Source organism: Emys orbicularis, chromosome 6, assembly GCF_028017835.1.
Source record: "Emys orbicularis isolate rEmyOrb1 chromosome 6, rEmyOrb1.hap1, whole genome shotgun sequence".
NCBI classification, from domain to species: domain Eukaryota; kingdom Metazoa; phylum Chordata; order Testudines; family Emydidae; genus Emys; species Emys orbicularis.
This window is the reverse complement of record NC_088688.1, coordinates 49,143,193-49,157,173: the sequence shown is the minus strand read 5'-3', so window position 1 is coordinate 49,157,173 and position 13,981 is coordinate 49,143,193. Positions and strand designations below refer to the sequence as shown.

At 46.3% G+C, this 13,981-nt stretch overlaps 1 protein-coding gene across 1 annotated transcript in view; it reads left to right on the top strand.

Annotated features, from left to right (window-relative positions):
• The window catches only part of TNPO1 (transportin 1), a 123,444-nt gene extending 114,343 nt beyond the window's left edge, over positions 1 to 9,101 (top strand). The window contains exons 22-23 of the mRNA XM_065405982.1: positions 1,066 to 1,140; positions 8,994 to 9,101. Of these exons, the coding sequence (XP_065262054.1) occupies positions 1,066 to 1,140; positions 8,994 to 9,101 (183 nt within the window). The remainder of the gene's footprint in view (positions 1 to 1,065; positions 1,141 to 8,993) is intronic.
• The last annotated feature ends 4,880 nt before the right edge of the window (positions 9,102 to 13,981 follow it).

Sequence of the window (13,981 nt, the reverse complement as noted above, 5' to 3'; positions counted from 1 at the left end):
CAGTCATGTGAGCTGGATGGAATCTAAAGTCCACTGAAGCAAAATTTTCGGAATTGAAGGGGAAGGGCACTTAAGACAACATTGTTACAAGCAGCTAGAAGAAAAGGCTAAGAAAAGGCAAATTTATTGTTAAACTTTTAAAATGCTAATTTTTCACTTTTAGTCTTCGATCTATACTGACATTGATTTACCCTATGGATTATAAACGGAGCCTGTAGTTATCTACCATATAACTATAATAATTGATCTGGAATTTGAGGCCTGACATGAAAATTTACTAAGTTGCCTGGCTGTTCCATTTTGGCTCCTTCACTTCATTCCACTTTTGCCTTATTCTCTACATAATACTTCCATCTCTCCTGCCCCCATTGTGCTTCGTTAATTGTGATTTTTGAAGACTCATGTTAACACATAGTTTCAAAAGAGGTGAAAGGGGGAAAAAAAAAATTTATTTAACATTTTTATATAGATATATATTTTTAACTTAACGTGAAAGGGAATACGGTTTAATGGCTGGGCAGAGGAATAACCTACCAGAGCAGATGAACCCAGGATGCAGGATTTTGGGGGTGGAGGGGAGGTAGGTTGGATTATGACATTATGACACTTGTGGGTTAGAAAAACTTAATTTGGGCTGTATTGACTTTACCCTGGCTCTCCTGAGAGGAGTACTGCAGCCTTGGAGGGGGTGGGGGGTGTTTTGAGCAAGGGGAGATGTATTATAGCTGTAAGTTTGCAGTAGTCTGTCTTTTCTCTGAAAGATTTCCCTGCTCTTTGGTTCTTTCCAGTGCAGTGCATTTAGTTGGGCAAGTGTATCTGGGAAAAATTTACCCAGTTAGCTCTTTTAATAGAGGCATTCAGTCTTAAGGGCTTTCATACTGCACCTTATACAAATACTAAACTCACTTGAAAGTAAATCTAAAATATAATAGAAGCATGTGTGGATTGAAGTTGAGGTTCCTGCAACATTTACAAATTAAGAAATCTATCATTGATTTCCTTAATTTATGAATTGGAATGATGCAAATATGGAGTTTCTAACTTATGTAATGTTTAATCTTATAGGACTTTATATTTTTTTGTGATGCTGTTGCATCGTGGATTAGCCCAAAAGATGATCTCCGAGACATGTTCTGTAAGGTAATGTTTCTAATTTAATAGAAAATGTAAAGCCTACCTTTTATGGCTCCTTCACTTCTCTTCTGACTCTCTCTCCACTCCTTTCCCTGTCCCGCATACCTTTTTACTTTGGTTTATTGTGTTTATGGAGAAAAAAGAAAATTACCGAGTTCCAATATGGGAATCATAATGTATGAGTTTGGATTTTAGATAAAACCTCACCAAAGCAAAAACTTGTGAATAGATTTTTAAAAAATATATGTACACTTGTAAATATTTCAAATTTGCAATTTTAGCAGTGTTGAAAGTTTGTTTACTGAGGGGGCAGAACAAACTTTAAAGATGCTTAAAGGTCATGCCCAGTAGAATTTGGCTATGTATGGAAGAACCAATATTTGTATAATACAATAAACTATCAAACTTTTAAACTTCAATTAAAAACTATTTTTAATTACAGAAAATGAGATTCTTTTGCCTAAAAATATACAACTACTTTTTTTTATTTTGTATGGTTAGAGGGAGGGGAAAAAAGGTTTCCAGTTTTTGTGTTAACTCTACTTAACCTGACTTAAAATCATCTTGTTTATACAAGATAATCTTGTCTTTCGTACTGTTGAAAAGCCTTACAAGCTTTCTTTAACAATACTTTTGGGCCACTTTACGAGTTTGTCAGCTGCAGTTTGTCCTGTGCAAAGTGGGCTTCAAGGATTAACAAATTTGTTTTTGTTTACATTTAATTTTTCAGCATCAAACAGTTAACTTCTGCATTTCCTGGTAATGCAATCTAAAATGCCTTGGGTTAGTTGCATGTCATGTTAGGGTTAGGTAGAAAAGCCTATCAAATTGTGCTTTTTGTTACGAGGTCTCCTTTTTTTCTAAGAGACATGAAAATCAAACTTTTGTAGTTTAGAGTGAATCACAAAAGCGGGTGCCTGTTTCTTTAAGTTTATAAAGGATAAAAGAAAAGAAAAAGGAGTAAGAAAACATTTTATCCTACTGTTTGTGGGTTTGTCAAGAAGGACTGTCTTAAATACTTGTCATTTCTTCAACCCTCAGCCTCCAATAGCTTTGAATAATATCTGTCAAGTAGATACCTATGAAACAAGTCTTTTGTTTTTGTTTTTTACTGATTTCCCAGATAGACATAATGCTACTCCCTCATCTCCTTTGCAGTGTTGTGCCCTCCCATTTGTTTTATAATAAGCTTCCTGTTCTTCTTCGAGTAATTGCTCATGTGTATTCCACAGTAGGTGTGCATGCTTGCCACGTGCACCGGTGCTGGAAGTTTTTCCCCTAGCAGTACCCGTAGGGGGAGAGCGCCCCCCCGCGACCCCTGGAGTGGCACCTGCCTGGCGCGGTATAAGGGGAGCTGCACGCTCCCCCCACTGTCAGTTCCTTCTTGTCGCCAGTGAAGGTGCGTCGGAACTGCTCAGCTCCAACCTTGCTGCAGCTTGTCCCCAGAACTGTTCATTCAGTAGTACCTGTAGTCAGTTAGTTTTCAGTGAAGTTTAGTTAGTGAGCCCGGGCCGGGGCATGCCCCGTGCCCCGGGATTTAAGTTGTGCGGCTCCTGTAGGTGTTCTATGCCAAGGAGTGACCCGCACACAGACTGTCTGCGCTGCTTGGGAGAAACCCATATCAGCGAAAGATGTAAGATCTGCAAGTCGTTCAAGCCCCGGACTAAAAAAGAAAGGGACATTAGACTCCGGGCCATTCTGATAGAGTTGGCGCTGGCCCTGACCCCGGCACCGCAGCGTTGGTGTGCAGAGACCCTCCGGCACCCTCAACTAGTCGGCACTGCTCCCCTTCCACGGAGCATTCCAATAGGACAGGAAAGACTCCCTCTTTGCAACGGCACTGAGGGAAGTCTGGGACAGAGACTAGACCCATGTCGGGTAGTCCTTGGTCCCCATCGGGCCCTAGGCCTCCGACTCATGCGCAGCGGAGTAGCCCGGCCCCTTCGGATCAGGCCTTTCCGGATGTCCAGGTGCCATCTATGCCCGAAGCCCTCCAGGTGGCTAAGGACGTCATGTCTGTGCCGGGAGCGCTGCTGATGCCGGCCCCACGCTCCAGAGGCAAGCCGCCGCTGGGATCACCGTAGTCACCGCCAGCCCGGTACCGGTCTCGGTCGCGGGAACATTCCTGACACTGCTCACCGCCCAGTGACCGTTCAGGGCTCAGTCCATGTGGATCGCCCTCGACGCCAGCCAGACTGTCTGGGTGCCATCCGATCGGGACTCCCAGCACCGCTAGTCTTCACGGAGCGAGCCCAGACGGGACTGTGGTGGATGTCGCCAACGGTCCTCACCTCGAAGGCGGTACCACAGTCGGTCATGGCATGACCGTCGATGCCATTCCCGCTCGGAATCCTGCTCAAAGTCTCCGCCAAGGCACCGTAGCTCCAGGCGTCCATCGTCAGCTCCTCGCCGTCGCGGGGCCGCTCGTCGAGATCGCTCACGGAGCAGCCAGTACTGTCGGTGCCATTCACTTGCCTCGAGGTCGCGGTCCCATGGTCGACGTAGATCCCGGCACTGCCGCCACTCCCAGTCCAGAGGCAGTAGCGTGTCGTACGCCAGCCTGACCTCCGCTCACATTTGCCTGTCTACAGGCCACGCTAGCCAGCCTCATCGGCTGGCCCCGCCGGTGCCTCAGCAAGTCCAATGGCACCGTGCGTTGTGGCTGGCCCCGTGGTACCAGTGGGCACCGTGGCCTCATGCACAGCCCCCGGTGGGGGTTCGCTCGGTGGCCGGGGCGTCAAGCACCCTAGACTGCCAAGAAAAGAGTCGACGGGCCCCACTTCCTCGGTGCTGTGCCCGGAGTCTGAACAGGTGGTGGATCCTCCAGTGCTGGCTGACACCCAAAGCACCACACCAGTCTCCTCGCCCTGTCCGGAAGAGCTGATTGCGGCCCCGCCCCCTCCGTCCCACAGGAGGACTACCGGGCCCATCAAGACTTACTAAAAAAGGTGGCAGCGAGCCTCCATCTCCAGGCTGAGGAAATGGAAGAGCCCTCAGACTCCCTGTTCAATGTGTTGTCCCCCTCGGCACTGGGCAAGGCGGCCTTGCTGCTCCATGAAGGGGTGGCGAAAATTTCAAATGCCCTGTGGCAAACACCAGCCTCTTTGGTTCCCATCTCTAAGAAGGCGGAGTGCAAGTACTTCATACCCACTAAGGGGCACGAGTATCTGTATACCCACACGGCGCCCAACTCCTTGGTGGTCGAGTCGGTCAACCACAGGGAGCGACATGGGCAGCCAGCCCTGACCCCAAAGAACAAAGACTCTCGGAGGCTGGATGCTTTCGGGAGAAAAATTTATTCGTCGTCAAGCTTCCAGCTGAGAGTAGCAAACCATCAGGCTCTCCTGGGTCGCTACAAGTTTAATCTCTGGGGATCCCTCCCCAAGTTCGAGGACTTCCGGGAGCACGATAGAAAGGAGTTTAAGGCGCTCGGGGAGGAAGGGGCAGCTGCCACAAGGGCCTCTCTGCAGGCCACTTTGGATGCAGCGGACACGGCCGCACGGTCCATGGCCTTGGCGGTGTCTATGAGACGGGTGTCCTGGCTTCTGCTCTCTGTTATCCCGCGAAGTGCAGTCATCAATGCAGGATCTCCCTTTTGATGGGAAGGCGCTGTTTGCGGAGGAAACAGACACATGGCTGCACGGCATGAAAGACTCCTGTACGACCCTCCAGACCCTGGGCCTCTATGTCCCTGCTCCGGCAAAACCCAAGTTCAAGCCACAGCAGGCTCCCGCCCAGGCCTCTCTCCCGAAATACAAGGCCTCCCATAAGAGGCAACGGGACTTCAAGAAATACCTGCAAAGACAATACCAGCCTGCCCCCCAGCCTGGGTCCTCTAAGGGCAAGCAGGTGGGTAAAAAGTGGTTTTGACAGGATGCTTGGGGGTACCCCGCCAGTTTTCAGCAGGGATCCACCCCCAATAAAGCTTCCTTTTTCCAATTGATTGTGTGCGTTCCTCCCGGAATGGTCGCGGCTCACCTCGGACCGTTGGGTCCTAAACACCATCTTCGAGGTTATACCCTCCAGTTTACCTCCTACCCGTCCAACCACCCCCCGCCCCCATCCCTCTTGGGGGACCCATCGCATGAGGCTCTGCTTGAGCAGGAGGTCAGGAGGCTCCTGGAACTAGGAGCGATAGAAGCGGTGCCCAAGGAGTTCCTGGGCGAGGGATATTACTCACAGTATTTCCTTATCCCGAAGGCCAAAGGGGGGCTCAGACCCATACTGGACCTGCGAGGTCTGAACCAGTACTTGGTAAAACTCAAGTTTCACATGGTTTCCCTGGCCTCCATCATCCCCTCCCTGGATCCCGGGGATTGGTACACAGCTCTCGATCTACAGGACGCGTACTTCCATATCCACAAAATTCGAGGGGCACAGGTGCTTCCTCCGTTTTGTGGTGGAACAGAATCCCTACCAATTCATGGTCCTCCTGTTTGGTCTATCCACTGCCCCCATGGTCTTTACAAAGTGCATGTCAGTAGTAGCGTCCTACCTCAGGTGCCGGGGGGTCCAGATATTCCCCTATCAGGAAGACTGGCTGGTCAAGGGCACCTCCTGGTCGCAGGTGAGGGATCATGTGGCACTCCTCCTGTCCACAGGCACCGCCCTGGGCCTGTTGGTAAACAACACCAAGTCCACGTTAGTCCTGGTCCAACACATGGAGTTTATTGGGGCGCTCCTGGACGCAATGTCAGCCAGGGCCCCTCTCCCCCCCAGACAGGTTCGAGACCCTGAAAGGACTCATCAACTCGATTGTAAGGTTCCCAGCGACGACAGCCAGGTCCTGCCTACATCTGCTAGGTCACATGTCAGTGTGCACGTATGTGGTTCGCCACGCCAGGCTCAGGATGAGGCCCCTACAACTCTGGCTGGCCTTGCAATTCTCCCAAGCCACGGACAGGTTGGACAAGGTCCTCACTGTGCCGAACTCGGTGACCGCCTCCCTATGGTGGTGGTCCACACCGAGCAACATGCTCCGAGGGGTCTCTTTGAACCATGCCCTTGATAACAGGTGATCCAAGTTCCTTTTACATAAGATTGCCAGGGTTTTTATAACTCTTCTGAGACAGCATCTAATTCCTTCCAGGAGTAGGAAAGAGAAGATGTTTTCCCTGTATACAGAGCTGAAATAAATAACTAAGGCTTATCTTGAGCATACTAATCCTTCTCAAAGCTATTAATAGACTTTGTGTACCCTATAGAGTCCTGCATGTTAGGAGCTTCAGCTAAGGACTTGATTGAAGTGTTCTGTTGCATCCATTGTTGAGTAGAGAGGAAAGTACCTCCCACCAAAGAAGAAAAAATCCTGTGAAGTTGGAATCTCTTTAAGAGCAGATATGAGCTGGTGATCAAGTGTATCTCAACCATTGTATCTATGGACCTGCTGCACCAAGACTTTAAGTTCCTGGGTGGCATATCTGGAAAAATGGATTCAGGGATGCCGTGAGAAAGAGTTTGGGATGAATTGGATTTCCTGTACACGTCAGTTATTACGGTGTCTTCTGCTTACCTTACCAAAAAATGTAGTAGGACCACAGTTCATCTCACTTGAAGGCAAAAAAGGGTATTGTACCTATTCCCCCCACCAGGACACTGTCTTCAGAGAACCTAGACAAAGAAATCTGAAACATCCCTTCCAGAAAGCAGGATAGATAGAAGATACTTTTCAGACTGTACCACTTTTTTTTTCTTTTTTTCTTTTTCCAAACTAGTTTCAAATCAGCCTCTTAAAGGTGGGATAAACCTCGGAGCCCTCATGGAAGACAGAGGGAAATCTTCTCATACCAGAAAAGCAGCCTGGGGAGAAGAATCTGTCACTTTTTTTTTGGTTTGATTTTAAAATGATTGCAGATAACCAGTGGCGTCCATATGGTACCATCCAGAATTTGCTGATGCCTCCTGGAACATGTCAGAGTCAGATTGGCAGAGGATATGCTTTTAGCAGCACAATATCTGGAAAAATGCATGCCACCAAAAACTGTACCAAGAAGAGAAACTTGGAAGTGTGTACCTTTCTCTGCAGTACCCAAAGAGATTTGGGGTATTTTACTGGTTGTCTCTCAAGTGGGTATTTTTAAGATGTCAAGATAGAAGTCTGAACTACGAAAGCCACGGTGGAGTTAGTTGATTTGTGTCTAATGACTTGAACCTATACCTACAAGTACCTTCGGCTGAAATTCTTTTTCTGGCAAGCTGGGGTTAATTATGTTGCTCTAGGGATGTCTCAACTGGGAACTCTGGAGTCTTGTTGCCAATCTTTTAGTTGATTGATGAGTCACCTGTGTAGGAAGGAGGAATGTGGACTAGCTTGCAGAAATTCTATTTGAGAGAGAAGCAATGACTTTTTAGTTAAGTCTGGTTTCAGTTAAGGCCACTGTGTCCCTTTGGTCTCCGCCTTTACCTAGTTTGTGGCACCCTCTGGTGCTTCTGAACTAGCTGCTGTTCCTGATGAAGAATTTCCAAGCCAGGCTTCCTTTTATGTCCTCCAGTTTAGTGTCCCTGAGGGCTTGTCTACATGTAAGGCAGCGGAGCTACACCAGTAGCGCTTAGTAAAGACACTACCTATGATGGGAGAAACCCTTCTGTCGACATAGCATAATTCAGGGGTTAGGTCGGTAAACCACGTTGCTCCGGTAGCGTTGGTATTGCAGACCAAGCCTGAGTTTTCTAAACCCTTTCCTTATTATAATTTCTGCAAGGAGGGTTCAGTGAGTCTGTGTTTCTGGTCTTTTGACACTTATGTGCTACTAAATCTTTCATGATCGGAAGAGAGTCCTTAAAATTATTTTCTTTCCAAAGCTTCTTTTTAAGTTCCCCTTACTTAATACACCTCTACCTCGATATAACGCTGTCCTCGGGAGCCAAAAAATCTTACCGCGTTATAGGTGAAACCGTGTTATATCGAACTTGCTTTGATCCACCGGAGCGCGCAGCCCCGCCCCCCTGGAGCGCTGCTTTACCGCATTATATCCGAATTCGTGTTATATTGGGTCGCGTTATATCGGGGTAGAGGTGGAGATAACGACTCATTTTTTCTTCTCTCTTGCAATAGCTGAGTACCTCTGGAATGCTCTAGGCAATAAAGCTCTAAAATTTGACTTTGAACTAAATATTTTCTGTTTCCCATGTATTTATTATGTTAGAGGAATACAGGCAGAGGCATTTACAAACCTAACCCTTTTGATTTAAAGCCTCTATTCAGTTGTTGTATTTGGATGAAGGGACTTGGTATCCTCTGAATGTTAGGGTCCATTCTGTTTAGATTGTAACCATCTCCTGGAGGTAGAAATGAGATGTCTCAATGAGATGCAAATCCCCAACTTGGGTCGTCCTTTGTTCTTACTCCAGGAATTGCCAGATAGACATTTAAACCTTGTCAAACACTAGCTTGGGTTGTAGTTCTTGTTTGCTTCCTTATCCCATTTTTAAAGGAAATGTAGGTACATTAATATCAAGTATATGAGTCGGCAAATTTTAAAATTTGTATTTTTAAAACACTGGTCTAGAATGACCCTCACTAATATAATATTTTTTAGATTAACCCCTTTTTTAGGTATAGCAAATGTTTGACTAATTACACTTCATAAAAAGTGCTTCTTAGTTCAGTTTTTCATTTAGAATTAAGAGTGATCACTAAAATTCCTTTATTTCTCAGTGCTATGGAAGTTTCATCAGGAGAATTTGAGTGAGACAGGCTGAGGCCAACACTTCCTGGCACACAACTCTTAGCAAAGTTTGGTGCTGTTTTCTGCATGATATGTAGTTGATGAGCAACTGACTGCAAGTGTTCCAGACTGTTACACTGGAGATTCAGAATAATCAGAGGTAAAAATGTAATTTTTTTAACCTACCTGCAGATCCTTCATGGATTTAAAAATCAAGTTGGGGATGAAAATTGGAGGCGTTTCTCTGACCAGTTTCCTCTTCCCTTAAAAGAGCGCCTTGCAGCTTACTATGGAGTTTAACCTCATGCATTCAAGCTGCAGTCCCATAATTAGGGGTAAGTATAAAAATAAATGGAAGTTTTATGAAGTTAACTTGTAAAGCAAGCGTTCTCCAAGTCCATTTTGCATTACAAGAAGTGTGTTTTTTAAACAGTCACTGTATAGGCTATATTTGTTCCTGTTCATTTGGCTCTTGCACCATCCTTCTTTTAATGCATGCTATAATACTGTACATGAATATTATGGGTGGCCCCTGTAGTAAAAGGTCACACTCAGTTGCTTTGAAATTTTTTTAGTTTTACTTTTTGATGAAATGTATTATGCTTGCTTTCATTCGGGGCAAAATGTTCTTTTCCTTAAACCTTTATCAAAAAGCTATTTTCGAGCATGGGATCAGTGGGGGGGGGGGGGAGAATGTTTTTTCAACCATTTTTTTGATCAAGAGAAGCTGGTGGAAACTTAAATATGACAGTTATATTTATGACCTGGAGACAATGTGTTCTTAATTTTTTATGACAATTGGCTTGTATTTGGCAGGATTGAGTGTTTTAAAAGAATTTCACAATGTTCCAATGGGATGGCGCACAGAATTCATATGGTCTGCATATTTCTGTGTGTGCCTCGCCCCCCCCCCCCCCCCCAAAATGCAAAAATAATCTGCGGTGGGCAGGGCTGGTGCAAGGAAGTTTCGTGCCCTAGGCGAAACTTCCACCTTGCGCGTGGGCCTCTTCCCCCCCCCCCCCGCCCTGCGGCGGCTCCCCCCCGCCTTGAGGCGCCCCCCCCCCCGCGCAGCAGCTACCCCTCTCTGCCCTAAGGCGCCCCCCCCGGGGAGCTGTGTGGCAGCTCCCCTCCCCAGCTCACCTCTGCTCCGCCTCCTCCCCGAGCACGCCACCCCTGCTCTAATTCTCCTCCCAGGCTTGCAGTGCCAAACAGCTGATTGGCGCCACAAGCCTGGGAGGCGGGAGAAGTGGAGCAGCGATGGCGTGCTCGGGGAAGGGACGTAGCAGAGGTGAGCTGGGGTGGGGAGCCCTGCGGCAGCTCTCCCCCCCCCCCGCCCTGAGGCACCCCCGCGGCAGCTCCCCACCCCAGCTCACCTCTGCTCCGCCTCCTCCCTGAGCACGCCGCCCCTGCTCTAATTCTCCTCCCAGGCTTGCGGCGCCACACAGCTGATTGGCGCTGCAAGCCTGGGAGGCGGGAGAAGTGGAGCGGCGACCGTGCGCTTGGGGAGGAACGCTGTAAAAAAAAAAAAAAAATTGGGGGCACCGCTTTTTGGCGCCCCCGAATCTTGGCACCCTAGGCAACCGCCTAGTTCGCTTTAATGGTAGCACCGGCCTTGGCGGCGGGACACATGCCTCTTCCCCAGCAGCCCAGGCAGTGCGTCTTTTCCAGTGTGCCTGGAGCAGCCTCAGAGGCAAATCACTACAAGGGGAGAGGGGCTGGGCATGCGTGCCTGCAGGGGAGATGTTGATCACCGTCAGGGGCGGGGCTGGCCAACAAGGGAGAGAGACTGTCACTGTCGCTTGCTTCTGGGGCTCGCAGGGTGTGGAGGGGGGTAGGTCTTCTTATTATGCAAGAAGGCACTGTTCACGAGGCCGAAATGTAGCAGCCTGTCTGCCTAGTAATATGTCCGTAACTTCTTGAGAATTGAAAAAACACTTAATTAAATATTAGTTTCATGTTACTGAAAATTGTTTTTAAATTAAAGAAAATAGCTTTTGAAACCCCCCCTCTTCCCCACATTTTGTTAATGTTGCTGTTAGTTAACTGTTCCTCATTCTCAGTTAATTTCCCCCAGGAACATAAAACCTGTAAATGTTTTAAGGCCCCTACATTGTCAGGGTGATGTAAAGCCTTATAAATGACGACAAGGGAATCGGCTAGGAAGATCTGTGTGCTTTTCTCACTGTGTGCCAAAGTGGCACCGTGGGGTTAGATTACAGCTCAAGATTTATTTTACTACCTTTTTTTTTTTTTGAGAGAGAGAGAGAGAGAGAGAGAGAGAGACTTTGAGGGCAAATAAAACATTTACCAAGCAGTCAATAAAATGTTAGAACCAAGCACTTCCCAAAGTACCCAGCCAGGTCCAGGACAATGATTAGCAAAACTGTATGACTTTCATGTGTGAAAGTCTGAGCAATTTAAAATGACATTCTACTCCCCCCTCCCCCCCTTTTGGTGTTCTGTAGTATAATTTAAATGAAAATCCAGGATTTTAACTGGATATTAGTTACCAAGTGTTTGTAACTTATTTTTCATGTGTTTAGGAAATGCTGAATAGTTATTGTGACTTTTTTTATATTGTAGTTTAAATAACTTACCAAAACAATTGAAACTGGTGTGATTTATATTGCATTATTTTGACAAATAAAATTTGCATAATTTTTGCAGATCTTTAATTTTTTTGGCACAGAATCCCCAAAGGGGATTTGAAATATTATTTTATGTACATTTAGATGAGATATGATGTGGAACCATAAGCCTCTCGGCAAGGTGAAACAACAGTACCCAAAATGTCATTTTTTGCACAGTTCCAGAGACACTGCAACTTGACTGATTACACTTTTTACTGTTTAAGTTAATTTCAGCATCTTAAAAGTGGTGTTTATTGATCAGAGCTTCCAAATGACAATGCATTAAAAGATTTGTATTGATTTTGCATGGGCAAGTATTTTTTTCAGAAATGAAGCTATTTAGCATGTGGCAAAAATGGCAACTATCATTTTTCCTAAATACTAACATGAAATATTTTCACATTGCATATTCTTCATTATCAAAGTATCTCACAAGTGATTGAAAATATAGAAAACTATTATTTAAATTTGCTGACCAAATCAGTCTCTCACTGAAGGTTGTACACTGGTAACAGTGGATTGAGTGCCAGCTGGGTCATTAAATAGTCTGATGATGCTGTAACTTAGTATATGTAGAGCCCTGTGTGGATACAAATTTATAGTCGTGGCTATAAATCAGTATCTAGGGAACTGCAGGGCTCTCCCGGGAACTGCAGTGGCAAAAGAAGCAGAATGTAGGGCCGCCGCTCCCAGCACCCTGTACCAGCAGATCCTCCAGCGCGGCTATACCATCCCCTGCCCGTCCCTTCTACACAGCTGTCCTGGGGGCATGCACGCTGCTTTAAAACAAGCGCGCAACCAGGGACAGCTGCTGGTGAACCTGGTGCCCACCCCACTGGGCGGGGCTAGGTCGATGCTGCCAGTGCAGGACGCCAGCTCCTGGGGTGGCAGCCCCATGTTCTGCTCCTTTTGCCACTGTGGTTCCGCGGATATCCGCATCCGCGGGTATAAATTTGTATTCACACAGGGCTCTAAGTATATGCTCCACAACTGGAAGAATTTCAGAGATGGAGGTATGCCGAGTCTCCTACATTCAAGTTCTGTAATCAGTTTCTTCAGGTTATGCAGATACTACTACTGAATGCATAGCGAGGGGGTGATTGGAAGCTTCACCAACACAGTGTGCCAAGTTTCCATACTACTTTACTGCAAATAGGCTCAGCTACACCAGGTGGATACCAGTCAACATTCTTGACATGTTAAATCTCCCTGAAGAAGTACCCAGTGCCTTTGAATCTGGGGAATTTGCTGTTCATCAGACTCCGGGTTCTTTCAACGGAATTTGGAGTGACCTGGAAAGAGAATACTGTCATCAAAGACTCAAAGGGAAGCAGTGGGATCGTAGGACTGACAAGAAAAAAGCCAGCACTTGTCAGGTGGATCCTCACAAGACATGTCCTGAGTGACTATGTAAAAACTATGAAAGAAGTGGCCTAACAAGAAGTAGTGAAGATGAAGTCCACAAACAAGTCCTTTCTGCTGCACTGAAGGGGGATGAAAAGCATGCTACAGCTCTTTCCAACCATGACGTCAACAACAAACAACCCATTGGACCCTGAATCACATCCAGATGTGCTTATTAATATATCTACTGAATTGCATGTTGCATCAGATGTACAAGAGTCTTTATTGAAAGTAGCACATGTTGGTGAAGAACAAATGGAGAGATTTGTAAGAGGTGCACTTGATTCTGATGGGACACACAGCTGCTTCAGTCTAGTCAAGAAGTCTGGCATTAAAACATTTGCTGATATGGCCAGGAAGACCAGATTTAAGTCTGGCAAGGGAAGGACAGTCACAGTAGCTATCAGTCCAAGAATTGTTTTCTGCAGAGCCCTGAACTTAGCATGATACAGAGATGTTTCAGTGGCAATTGTTCTTAGACCTGTGCCTGAGTACATCTTCTCTGTTACTGGAACAATGAGAAAAACAGACAAATCTGAGCTAAGAGCATGCAACAAAGAAACCACAGTGTACATCAGATGTCATGGCTGTCATACAAATGATGGCTGGAGACAAATTCCAAGCATTCGATGAATTGGCTGTTGAATACTTGAAGCAGATCCTAAAAGGATTTGACAAAGCTAATTCTGTAATCGAAGTCTTTTGACATGTATGACAACATTAACTCTGTACAAACTGCAGAAAAACAGCGCCAGGCAGGATCTACGAGGGGATGTCCTGTGCCTCCATGAAAAAAGTTTCTAAATGTAGCATCCAACAAGCAGGCACTGGATAAATTTTTCTGTGAGTATATGGTTTAAAGTCCATGTAAGTGTGGGAGCACACCCAGCACAAAAGCTCCTTTTTGCTGGAGTCTTTTCCAGTGAAGTAGCAAAGTCCATCACCAACAGAGGTGTTGAAGTTCAAGACATGTACATCATTCAAGAGGAAGCAGACACAAGGATGCTTCTGCATGCTATATGTGCTAGTATGGCTTTTGTGTCAAAGGTAACATGGTGATTAGGTCACCTGATACCGATGTTTTGGCCCTTGCTGTTCACTACTTTCCAAAATTGGAACACACAGGTAACGTAGATTGAAACAGGC